The sequence below is a fragment of the Rana temporaria genome, chromosome 7 (assembly GCF_905171775.1).
Source record: "Rana temporaria chromosome 7, aRanTem1.1, whole genome shotgun sequence".
Lineage (NCBI taxonomy): Eukaryota > Metazoa > Chordata > Amphibia > Anura > Ranidae > Rana > Rana temporaria.
In genome coordinates this window covers 147,905,895-147,919,911 of record NC_053495.1, presented here as the reverse complement: position 1 = coordinate 147,919,911, position 14,017 = coordinate 147,905,895, and the positions used below count along the sequence as shown (strand labels likewise).

General features: G+C 41.0%; 1 protein-coding gene across 1 annotated transcript in view; it reads left to right on the top strand.

Moving 5' to 3' along the window:
• Nucleotides 1-14,017, top strand: part of LOC120945735 (calcium-activated chloride channel regulator 1-like) — a 67,377-nt gene that overhangs the window by 28,208 nt on the left and 25,152 nt on the right. The window contains exon 10 of the mRNA XM_040360101.1: nucleotides 11,917-12,138. Within this exon, the coding sequence (XP_040216035.1) occupies nucleotides 11,917-12,138 (222 nt within the window). The remainder of the gene's footprint in view (nucleotides 1-11,916; nucleotides 12,139-14,017) is intronic.

Here is a 14,017-nt window from a genome sequence, read left to right as displayed (position 1 = left end):
ATATCAATGAAAATCATAGGACTGCACTCCTGAAGTCACTAATCCTTATCATATAAACAAATGTGCACAAAACATTATCAAACAACATATGATTAAGAAATATTGTGAATTAATATTCAGTCCCAATCTTAAGCACAAAAAAATATTATGATAATAAATCAAAGTCCATAAAACACCAAAGGTCGATTCCGTGCTTGCTGTGATATACTGATAGAGAAGTGATCCTTCAGCAAACTTGAATAAACACCCAAAGTGACTGGATAATTAATCTGCTTACCAGAGCACATTGACTCCTTTACTCAAAAAGAGAGTCAATGAGAGCTTATGCAGGATAATGCCTGCTCACTTAGGCTGAAATGGAGATATTAGGTGACTTCCTCCTTAAAGGTCTCGGCCGGATATGAAATAATGGAAACATCCATAGCGTAATTTTGTTTATTAAAAAATTAGCAAAGATAAAACTTAGCCAAATGGCTACTCACATTTAAAAGTGCCTATCCCGGCACTGGGGCTGCTGGCTCTAATCGGTAGTCTGGGGATCTGCCATGCTCCCACCGCACTCTGTCCGTGGCGTGTGTTCCACCTCAGGCCTCGTACAGACGGACGGACTGTCCGCTGAAAACGGTCCGCCGGACCGTTTTCAGCGGACATGTCCACCCGGAGATTTCTGTCTGATGGTTGTACACACCATCAGACAGAAATCCGCGCATACACGATACGCGGTGACGTTGCCGCGCCGGCGCCGCGACGATGACGCGGCGACGTGCGCGGCCCTGGAAGTTCAAAGCTTCCACACATGCGTCGAATCACTTCAACGCATGCGAGGGATGGCGGCCGATCAGACATGTACGGTGAGTCTGTACAGACGACCGAACATGTCCGACGGACAGGCTTCCAGCGGACATGTTTCTTAGCATGCTAAGAAACATTTGTCCGCTGGAAAACGGTCGGCTGGATAAATGTCCGCTGGAAACCTGTCCGGTCGGCCGTACACACGACCGAACATGTCTGCTGAAACTGGTCCGCGGACCAGTTTCAGCAGACATGTTCGGTCGTGTGTTACGGGGCCTCACAGGAATGAACAAACAGCAGGGCCAGACATGACGTACGTAGCGTGACCAGGTACCGCCTCGATGTACGTTTCGTAATAACGTCCTCAGGAAGCGTACCTGGTCACTCGGGGTCACGATTTAAATAGGAAATGAATGGGAAAAATTTGCATACGCAACCACAGTCCCGGGAATCGGCATTGCCAATGCATAACATTAACCCTCCTGGCGGTGTTCCCGAGTCTGACTCGGGGTTAGATTTCTGTGCTGCGATCGGTAACCCCGAGTCAGACTCGGGCTTGCCTCGCAGCATCCACAGACAGTGTTTACTTACCTTGTCCCTGGATCCAGCGATGCCACCGCGCTGTGTGAGCGAGCGGGTGCTCGCTCGATTCACACAGTGTCCTCCTGTGCCGCCGATCTCCGTTCCCTGTGACATTACGACGCACGGGAGCGGAGAACGGCACCAAATTCAAAAACGTAAACAAACACAATACACACAGTATACTGTAATCTTATAGATTACAGTACTGTATGTAAAAAAAACACACACCCCTTGTCCCTAGTGGTCTGCCCAGTGCCCTACATGTACTTTTATATAATAAAAACTGTTCTTTCTCCCTGCAAACTGTAGATTTTCCATAGCAACCAAAAGTGTATTTTTATGTCAAAAATGATTTTAGAGCAGCTAGAAAACAGCGATAATAAATTATAATCACTTGCAGAATTGTGCGATAGAGATTTGTGGGGAAATTCGTCATAAAAAAATAAAAGTAATGACAGCGACAATTCTGCAACTGAGCAAATTTCAGTGATTTTGAGTTGATTACATTATTGAATAATTTTTATTATAATTATATTATTATTTGTTATAATTATTTATAATTATTTATTATATTATAATTTATCATTTTGTTTTTAAAAAAAATGTCATACCCGGGATGCCTACAAGACTCTTGTTTGGTCAGATTTAAGTGAGTTATTCCTAAAAATTACAGGCCTACAGTATAAAATGCCAAATTTCCTTGCAAATAATGGTACCGCTTTCAGCACCTTTTTTCTGAAAGAATCATACCGCCAGGGAGGTTAAAACAACCAATCTCTTGAAGACACTTGGCATACCTATACATGTTAGCTTAAAGAAAAAACATGATAGAGCGCACATGCATAAAAAATATAAGTAGAGTAAATGGGCAGTCTCCCTCCGCGAGAAGGGGATTATTGTCGTAATTTTTTTACTTATTGAGATTTCCCAATCTTTTTATTAATAATGTTAATTCTATGTTTTTTATTTATATTTTTTATGCATGTGTGCTCCATCATGTTTTTTCTTTAAGCTAACATGTATAGGTATGCCAAGTGTCTTCAAGAGATCGGTTGTTTTAATGTTATGCATTGGCAATGCCGATTTCCGGGACTGTGGCTGCATATGCACATTTTTCCCATTAATTTCCTATTTAAATCGTGACCCCGAGTGACCAGGTACGCTTCCTGAGGACATTATTACGAAACATACGTCGAGGCAGTACCTGGTCACGCTACATACGTCATTTCTGGCCCTGCTGTTTGTTGGTTCCTGTGAGGTGGAACACATGCCACGGACAGAGTGCGGTGGGAGGCGGTGGGAGCACGGCAGATCCCCAGACTACCGATTAGAGCCAGCAGCCCCAGTGCCTGGATAGACACTTTTAAATGTGAGTAGCCATTTGGCTAAGTTTCATCTTTGCTCATTTTTTAACCACTTAAGGACCGCCTCCTGCACATAAACATCGTCAGAATGGCACGGCTGGACACAAGCACGTACCTGTACATCCTCTTTAAGTGCCCAGCTGTAGGTCCGAAGCTCCGTGACTGCGGGACCCGATCGCCGCTGGAGTCCCGCGATCGGTCCCCGGAGCTGAAGAACGAGGAGAGCTGTGTGTAAACACAGCTTCCCCGTTCTTCACTGTGGCACTGTCATTGATCGTGTGTTCCCTGATATAGGGAAACACGATCAATGATGTCACACGTCCAGCCCCGCCCCCTACAGTTAGAAACACATATGAGGTCACACTTAACTCTATATGAAGGTATTTGATCACTTTGCGGTCTTTATTTTTTGCGCTATAAACAAAAATAGAGCGACAATTTTGAAAAAAAATCTATATTTTTTCCTTTTTGCTATTATAAATATCCCCCAAAAATATATAAAAAAACTTTTTTTTTCCTCAGTTTAGGCCGATACGTATTCTTCTACCTCTTTTTGGTAAAAAAAAAACACAATAAGCGTTTATCGATTGGTTTGCGCAAAATTTATAGTGGCCTGGATTCAAGAAGTCTCTATATGAAGTTTTTACAGCAAAAAGTCAAACTGAGAATCACTGCTTCAGTAAAACAGTTCAGATTACAGCTACATACACTTATCCTCATAAACAGTATCCCTCACAGTGAAGTCCAAATTAGCTCTTGTAATGCACAACCTGACCCGAGGACAAAGGGCCACCACAGTGGAAATGGAGTACTCTGGTAGCAATTGTGGGAGAACACCATAGCTGGATCTTCTAGAGAAACTGCATGCCATCTGGCTCCGGCCTGGCTGCCTGCACACCAATTCTGACAATGGATGGTCTCATCAGGTGGGCCTTCCTGAGCTGCTGAGGGATGGAAGTAGATAAACTTACACTCCTTGGCAGGGCTGAAATTAGGGGTGTGTGCCCCGGGTGACAACTTGAGAGGGACACTGCTGGCCCCAGGAGCCAAATTGAGAAAGTTGGATGAATTCAGCTAACACTATCTGGTATGGCTATAGGAGGTTGGATTAAGCTGGATTGATTCTGTCACAGACTGTCCTGAGCTGGCAGCTGCATTTGCAGAGAGACACCAAATTCACACACCACTGGCTGCTCGGTGTTACAGTGAGTCTGCCTTGATGCTGATCGCAGGGGGGATCCAGGATTCTGACCCCGGTCAGGGATACAGCCTGGCCTGGCTGTTCTATGTGAGCCCTCACTGCCATGCTGCTGATTACAGGGCAGGGGGGCCAGGATCCGGACCCAGCCGGGGGAGTGATATAGATTCAGAAATTCACACTGTCTATGGCCTGCATTAGACCCCTGATATTTCACTGATATTTCCCCAACAGGGCAGCTAAAAAGTTGTGAAATATAAAATTGTAAAACAATAATAAAAAAAATAATAAACGGACACATGACAACTGCTGTCCATTTCCATATTGACAAGGCCCAGGCCTAGGGCAGCACTTTGCAGGGGGGCAGCACGGAAAGAGTCCCTGCTGGCTTGCGCTACACTGTAAAGCCCTATACACACGATCGGATATCTGATGGAATCTAATCCGATGGATTTTTTCGTCGCATATCCGATGAAGCTGACTTTCAGCAGTCTTGCCTACTCAGTCAAAAATCCGACCGTGCCAAAACGCGGTGACGTAAAACACTACGACAAGCCGGAAAAATTAATTTCAATGCTTCCGAGCATGCGTCGACTTGATTCTGAGCATGCGTGGATTTTTATCCGATGGAGTTTCACACAGACAATAAGATTTTTCTATCGGTTTTTTATCCATAGGAAAAATTTAAAACATGTTCTATTTTTTAACACTGTTTTCATCAGACAAACCGATCGTGTGTACACGGTTTTAGTGTGGTGCCAGTCTGGTGGGGAGGACAGGGCTGAGAGGCAAATTAATCTAGCACCCCCATAAAGCGCCCGCACTGTTTCAGGTATGCGGGAGATCGCATTCCACAACTGTGGGGGGTGGGGGTCGCTGCTTCTAATTTTGACTGTCCAATCATCCTGGACCACAAACCTTTCTCACTGTGCTACATGTTTTCTGCTGCACTATTAGCATGGTTATATCTTTAGTCCTCTCCATAAAATTTTCAGAAATTTGTGCTTAAAGTAGAACTATAGGCAACATATTGGATAGAGTAGAGGGAGGGTTATAGCCCCTGTCATTTTTTACCATCCCTGTCCCATTGCAGAGATTTCCCTTCACTTCTTGCCCCATATCCAAACAGGAAGTCAGAGGAAATATATGCCCCCTCCAGGCCCTCAGAACTAGTGCCCCCACTCGAAAATATCAGGGCGGATATTAAACAGAAAGGGGTCTGGCCTTGACAGAAAGGGGTGGGTCAGATTTAAATTAGGGGGTGCACAAGTTTAGACAGGCCTAGGGCAGCACAAAACCTAAATACACTGCTGCCCTACTGATGCCATCCTTTTTAGGGGGGGGCCAAACTCAGATGGGTGAAAGAATGTCTCCCTTCACCACTGCTCCTTGGGCTTGTCCAGGACCCCAAGGAGTTGTGAGAAATTAAGTAAACGTGGCCCGCACCTTAATTTAAGTGTATTAAGTAATTGGGCACTAAACATTTAACTCCAATGTAATGGAAGATTTGGGTTCATTACTACCATGGTTTTGTAAAGTTTAAAATTGCAAACTTTTGGCCGAATTGTTTCCAGGATTGCCACCAGAAATACACAACCCATAATGCAGTGCATGATGACCTTTACCCCAGGTCACAAGAGTCAAAAGAGCCAATAATTTTAAGAAATAGATAACCCAACCCCCTTTCCACTTAAGGGTGGGCTACAGCAAAGCCATATTGTCAGTGTGTTGGAGCTATTAGGAAGAGATGACAATTCTATATAGGGAGAGACACTGCTTTAATATTTTTTTTCAAGTCCACTATGGCAGTGCCGGACTTCCCATGTCTTTTGTTTGACAGCAGTTTGCTTATTAGCCCTACAAATGGGCAGAACTGAATTTGCCACCCCACAAACTTCAATTGGGTTTGCCCCAAAATTACCAACCTTCAAACCTCAAGCAAGATTAACCAACCTTTGAACTGTCCACAAATCGAGCCCAGACAGATTCACTCATCCCTAGTAATGTGTTTTTCCAGCTCTAACCTTGAATCAAACTTCAGTAAAGCACATCTGACTTTTTCCTTAAAGTGTTACTAAGCATGCTTGTTCTACTCACTGTGGATCCTAAGGGGGTTAATCCTCTGCATTGTGTAAAAAGCCTGTTTGATCCTCTCTTCTCTGATCCTTCCCTCCTTCCACTGTGCCCTAATAATCTCCTGATAAGATAGTCTATGGATAGTCTATGGAGTCAGACTGCACATGCTCAGGTTGGTGTGTATTGCTAGAGAGTTTTTTTTTATAGGGAGAGTGCATGTGATCAGCACAGGGCCAATCAGCACTGTCCAGACAGAGGGTTATAGGTATTGCAGTCTCATAGGACAGTCAGAAAACTCCTCCTACAAGCTTTAACCAGTACTTGGCTGGACACTGGTAGACGTCACAAGACTGCTATGACTGATGACGAGAAAAGGTGTTTAGCCGTTTATATTTACTAAAATAATTGCATTTCCAGAATATTAGGAGGGGGCATTTTTAATTTAAGTGAAGTGATTTTTAATGAAGAGGAATTGAAAGTTTTAGATTTGGGATTAAAATATTCCCCGGATAAAGAACTAGACAAGTTCGAAACCTACATAAATTTACAGAAATTCATAAGAAAAATTAATATAAAGAAATGTTTTGCAAATAAGGAATGTAAACAAGGAAGCAGTTTTTCCATATATAAACATTCCAGTCTGAGGAACAATTCTACCTTCAATCCCAAAATGCAACAAAATGAAAGTTTAACAGTCTTCAGAAAAATGGTGGAAGAAGATATTAGAAATTTAAAAGTAAATAAATCTAAACGAAACAATTTCTGGAAGACGATCAAAGAGATAGAAAAAAAGAAGAACATAATTATTAGACCCACTGACAAGGGGGTGGACTGGTAATTCTTAATAAACAAGACTATGAATTAGAAATGAATAAACTTCTGAATGTCCCAGATACATACAAAAAGCTGAAGTTGAATCCAATAAGAGAATATGAAAAGAAATTAAAGGCCTTTGTTAAGAAAGGAGAAGACCTGGGCATTCTCACAAAAAAAGAAGCTAAATTTCTAACCCCGGAGGCAGCAAAGACTCCAGTCATACTATGTTCCTAAGATCCATAAGGATCAGAATAATCCCCGGGAAGACCAATAATAAGCAGAATCGACTTGCTATTCTCGAGATTAGGAGCTTATATTGATGGATTTTTACAACCATTAGTGAAGGAGGGACAATCATATCTTAAAGGGTCACTAAAGGATTTTTTTTTTTTAGCTAAATAGCTTCCTTTACCTTACTGCAGTACTGGTTTCATGTCCTCATTGTTCGTTTTTGCTTTGAAGTAGCTGTAATTCTGCTGTGATCTCCACACTTCCTGGTTGCCTGTTTCCTTATAACCATCATACTGGGAGCTTTCTCATGGTGGTCTAAGCTGTCATTACTGTGTGTCTAAAACTCCTCAGAACCAATCAGATTCATTTTAAAAACAAAACACTGCCCTGGATTTGTTTGTTTTTGTTCTGTGAGTCTTCCCGACTCACCTCTCACCCGGAACTTCATGTATGTACCTTTAAAACCGAAAGTTAAACTAGAGGCACATTATATGATAGATTAAATTCAATTTTTAATCATTTTTAAAAGGAATCAGTTAACTTTTATGTCTCTATACCCAATGCATTTAAAAAATGCATTTAAATTGCATTGTTTATTGTGAAAATGACAGTTGCAGTTTGGGAGTTAACCACAGGGGGCGCTGAAGGAGTTTTGTTTCACCTAGTGTGTGTTTACAACTGTAGGGGGGTGTGGCTGTAGGTGTGATGTCATCGATCGTGTCTCCCTATAAAAGGGATCACACGATCGATGCAGCCGCCACAGTGAAGAACCGGGAAGCCGTGTTTACACACGGTTCTCCCCGATCTTCAGCTCTGGGGACCGATCGCCGCACTCCAGCGGCGATCGGGTCTGCGGTCCCCACGGCTGGGTACTAGTACAGGACGTACCTGTACGTACATGTGCCCAGCCGTGCCATTCTGCCGACATATATGTGCAGGAGGTGGCCCTTAAGTGGTTAAGGATAGCAGACAATCAACTAATTGAAAAATGTAGAGGTGGAGGAAAATGACATATTGGTTACAATTGATGTAAATTCATTGTATACCAACATAATCCAAGAGGATGGGATACAAAGTGTTGAATAGGCCCCATTTGTAATCAGACCAACATGAAAGAAGGATTTTGAAACCCAGGCAAACTCAATTATTAATACATTTGTGGAAAAAGGATGTAAGAAGAAAAATATGGTTGTACTCAAAGAAAAGGTTAAGAAAATGAACAGAGAACTTATGACAGTAGAAGTACCTAAAAAGAAGAAAAAGGCTATGGACATGGCCTTTTTAACAGGATATAATATACAGCATAAGGATCTTGAAACCATAATAAATAAGCACTGTCCCACTCCCATCCTACAATCAGACAAAACCCTGAAAACCATAATACCTAACAGGCCTTCTTTCATTTACAGAAAGGCACCAAATCTCAGAAACCGACTCGTGCACAATGCACTGGACCCTCCTAAACAGATTAAAATCTTTAATATACTAAAAGGGTTCCATAAGTGTGGTACATGTCTCCCCGTAGGGTGAGCAAAAAAACTGACAAGAAAAAAGTGGATCTCACCTCCACAGCAAATGGATCAAGACACCATATAAAACAGTGAATAACATGCAGTACTCATGTGACGTATGCCCATGTAAAAAACAATATGTAGGAAGAACTACAAGGGAATTGCATGTCAGGATCCGTGAACATATTGCCAATATAAAGAACGGATTCAACAAACATAGGGCCAAATCCTCAAAAGAGATACGACGGCGTATCTACTGATACGCCGTCGTATCCCTGTTTCTAACTATGGAACTGATCCACAGAATCAGTTTCCCATAGTTAGGCAGAAGATCCGACATGTGTAAGGGACTTACACTGCCGGATCTTAGGATGCAGTACCGCATACGCAGCTGGGGGCATTTTGTGTCGAAATGCCGCCTCGGGTATGCAAATTAGCACTTACGGAGATCCACAAAGCTTTTCAGCTTAGTTTTTTCTCCGTAAGTTTTAGTTTGCAAACGCAAAATTAGAGCTGCTTTTACAAAGTGTAAAGTTAGTACACCATGTAAAAGCAGACCCTTCTGTCCAGCGACGCAATTTTTTTTTGCTTAGAATTTTTTCTTTTCCGCCGTATCTTTTTTTTTCCCGACGCAACTTTATTGACCCGTCGCGATCCACAAAGCTCGGCGTAACGTAATTTCGCGCTATGCACGTCGGGAAAATGACGTCACGAGCATGCGCAGTACGGCCGGCGCGGGAGCGCGCCTCATTTAAATGGGAATCGCCCCCATTTGAAGAGGAACGCCTTGTGCCGGCGGAATTTAAGTTACACCGCTGCAAATTCCCAGGTAAGTGCTTTGTGGATCGGCACTAACTTGGGAAATTTGCGGCGGTGTAACTTAAATGGAAAAAGTTAAGTTACGCCGCCTGGCTGAGGATTTGGCCCATAGTGTTTCGAGACATTTTAGGGACCACCATAACAGAGATCCCACACGCATGACATTTTATGCAATTGACAAGATAAAAGGATATTGGAGAGGAGAAAATAAGAAAATTAAAGTATTACAAAACAAAACCAGATGAATTTTTGAGCTCGATACCCTACAACCCTCGGGTATAAATATAGATTTGGATTTAAACTGCTTCCTGACTAATTTTTAATTTTCAATTTTTAACAGAATCAATTTTTATAGGGAATTATAATTTCCTTAATCCACCTTCAGAGTATTATTAATAAGATAACATCTGAATCATTTTAATATTTTTTATATTATACATACTGCATTTCCTCAAAAAAAATCTTGTATTATATAACACACATACTCCACCATTTTTAATGAGCATAACCTCCTACCCTTAGAAAATACATAAAAATACACATTATTTCAACTATTTCAATTATTTCTACTATACATTTTATATATATTTAACTCAATTTAATAATATTATTTATTTGCATTTTTAGCACACAAGTATATGCTATTATAGATGGCCATTGATAGGCAGTGAAGCTGCATCACACAAAAAAATATATCTCTCAGCATACCCATAGACCTCCTATATATCTAGATATGTGTTTTATAACCCATAAATACATCATTGCTCGTTTCAAATTCTGTGAAATAAGAAGGTTTTTATTTGTTTCTACATGTTTTTATATGCCTTCGTATTGTTTAAAAGTAAGTTACAATGCGTCTGTTTTCAAATTGGAATCCAATTACACTGAAGCCACAGACTTCAATACCTTATAGGTAAAGATGAAAATGACTATATTAGTCTTCGGTCTGCAAAATCTTACCAAAGATGGCTGCCGTCCATAGACATCCGAGCAAATGGACTTCGGTCCACAAAATCACATGTGAAATGACGGCCGTAGCATAGGACGCACTGTGATGATAAATAGGAAGTGAAAGTGACCGTCTGTACACTCCAGACGATGTCTGATGACGAAACCGGTCGAGCGAACAGACGCTGTCACAACACACTTCCGAAAATACGATCTTTTTACCGCTTGTTCAATCTGCCAAATTGTGAGTACCCAGTTTTTAAAAATAAAGGCAAATGGTTTTTGATGGTATCACACTATTGGGATCCCTCTCTCTTTGCATATGAATTAACGTTGGAAACTGAAGAGGAATACAGGGGGACGAGAAATTGCCAGAGTGCAGCACAGGGCATACACTGTGAAAGCTTTTCACCCCAAGAGGGGGTGTAAGATCTGGTGAGTGCGGGCCATATCAGAGCACAAAAGAAGGGGGCACTGTGTGGAACACGGCAACAGTGTTCAAACTGGCACAAAGCACTTTTTATGCAACATCCAGCACTCTCTGAATGAAGACACAAAGCACTTTTGATGCAACATCCAGCACTTCTTTGATAATATAGTTGCACATGGACTGTACACTGTAATTTTATTATAATTTTATTAGCACTTTCACGTGCACTTTTGGAATATTTTATCCTGTATCATCATTTAATATTATTTATAATTTCTTAGCACGCCATTGGAAGCAAATTTATACATTTATATATTTATCTTTTTCACTTACTGAATAGAATTTGCCAGGCAGGCGCCAACTTCTACAAATTTTCTCCATTCCATTCATTACCCCACCTAGGTGGGATAAACACGTAGAGGCAGCCACCTTAATAAATTCCTTCAACTATATCACTTAATTTCTACATGAACAAGATTTACTAGGCCTTTTTTCTGGTTTTATCAATTAATTTTCTCTGCACATATATTTATCACCTTGGTTCTGTTGCGCGGATTCACTTTACATTTCCAATTGCATTTCCATGTTCTGTGTACTGTGGGAGACCAGATATAGTGAATGCAGAGTCCTGGGTCTAGTAACACTTTCATTCCTACAATAATTTGCTTTTAAAATTGAATTTCAGGTATGGATTTTAAAGCATAGTTGCCTTGGTCTATCTTGGACCAATGTAAGTATGCATATGCCATACCTGTGGGAAACCTGTGGAAGCTAGAAATCACTGGATTAGTTAGTGTTACTACAGTGATTGCCACTGTCTTTTGGGTCCAGTGCCGAGCAGCTGTCCTGCTGCATTGTAACTATAGGGGGTCACCTGTTCAGTGGAGCGCCATTCACAGAATGATTTGCATTTTTCTCAATGAATGCAAATGTTCTCTCATTGGACAAGGTGGAGAGGCAGAATGGTGATGTCACAAACTCTACCCAGTCCAGTCAGAGAACTCCTGCATTCATTGAAAAATACTCAAGGAATTCTGTAAATGACAACCACATCTGATTGAGCGACTTTATTAAGCTGAAGACAGGATTTAAAAATTGGATTGGAAAATGTATTACTAACTATATATTCTAATGATCTCTTTTGCACAGCTGGAGAGCACTGGGTCGTCACTCCCACGATCAGACTGTCTAAAGGGCACCGTTTTTATTGACAAAACAGTGGGAAATGAAACCTCTTTCTTGGTAACCTATCAGACTGTACTGCCCAATATTGACTTGGAGAATCCAAAGGGAGTATTCTACACTAGAATAGACTTCAAACATGACACTACCACTAAATCTACCAGGCTTCAGATTCCAGGATCTGCTGAGGTAAATCATCTGTTTATTCTTATTTATCAAAATTGCTAAAAAATTAAATGCTTGTAAAAAATAGGGCCATATATCATTTAGAAACACATTTTTAGCCTAGTTCTTAAAACTGCTAATCTTTATCTTGCCTGAGGTAAAACGCTACTATACTGTGGCAAAGAAATATAATCTCATTTCCCTCCAGTGCAGAAGTGTTCCCTTTTCTGTCCACTCGTACTTACCTCACATGTCCCATCATCCTGTACTGCTCCAGGTTGGCAGCAAATGACATATCACCTTCTGCTAAAAAAGAAAGCTATTCCACTTCCTACTTGCCTGGAGCTCTGTTTTGGACTTACCATTAAAGCTGAACTCCGGTATAAACATTTGATATCTAAATATAAGAGGCATGTGTATTTTTACTTAGATCTTGTTGTTCTTTGTGTAGTTCTTTCCCGTGTAAATTTCGTAACGAAAACGTTTTTGTCAAAGTTTTCATCAGCAGCATTTTTATAGTGACGAAAACGTAATGAAAAGTGCAGCACATTTTTGTCCACTGATGAAAACTATGACGAAAATCAAATCCACGAAAACTGGATGAAAATGGCAAGGGAGGACATTTACCCTCATGAACTAACTTCCAGTTCTAAGTTTGTTCAAACCTTAATACCATAAATAATGACATGATATTAGATTATTTTACTCCAGCAGTGTATAATGAGTTTAAAAATTCTAGAGAAATGCTTAAATAATGCATTATTTAACTAAAAACATTCGATCTTAGCCAACTAAAATTTTTTTAGTAGACTAAAATGTACTGGAGATTTGGTTGACTAAAACTAAAACAATCGCAGAAGCCTAAAATGGGACTAAAATGCTATTTTAGTCTTAAGACTAAAACTAAATCAGAATTTGCTGCCAAAATTAACACTGGTTCTATCAGATTAAAATGTTGTCTCTGTGCAGGAGCTTCCTGTAATGAAGACCAGTCATTGCTTCTCTCTCTCCTTGTGCAGGATGTCTGGGTTTGTATCCGCCCTCTCCCCTCCTGTAGTTTTCTACATTCACCCTGTATTGGGTGTAGGGATGAGCTCCGCGTTCGATTCGAACGTATGTTCAAATCGAACATCGGTCGTTCGATCGTTCGTCGAAAATCGAACAAAACGGGTCGTTCGCGCCAAATTCGAATGACACTAAACGTCCCATAATTCACTGGGGCGTTGAGCGCTGATGATTGGCCAAGCATGCTGTATGTCCCGCATGCTTGCCCAATCACAGCGCTCAAAAAACGAAGAGCCATAATTGGCCAAAGCCAGGGTGGCTTTGGCCAATTATGGCTCAGGGGGATTAGTACACGCCCCACACTATAAAAGGCAGCCTGCACGGCTGCCTAGTGTAGTGTGTTGGCGGTTCTAGAGAAGATCAGTCAGACAGAGAGAGATAGAGAGATAGAGACACAGTGTCTTAACTAGATAGATAGATAGATAGATAGATAGATAGATAGATAGATAGATAGATAGAAAGATAGATAGAGTAGGAAGTGTAGTCAGTATAGTTAAAAGTACAGTTTGTAGAGAATATATTCACATCCTTAGGCGTTGTCAATATATTTATAAACTGTACAGCTCAGCTAGTTTATCTATCAGGCAGGAGATTGTTCTACATGCAGCGCTCTAACGTGTTGTATTGCCTGCATTAGGGATTTACTTTAAATATAATTATTCTGTGTTATTTAACGTGTGCTAGTTAATTGCACACACAGACGCATTACCTGTTACTGCACGTGTGCAATTTATTTGCACAGAAGCGCAGTCGCTGTTAATGCAACTGGGCTATTGAATTGCACAGAAACGCAGTCGCTATTACTGCGTGCGTGCTGTTTAATAGCAACTAAAGGCAG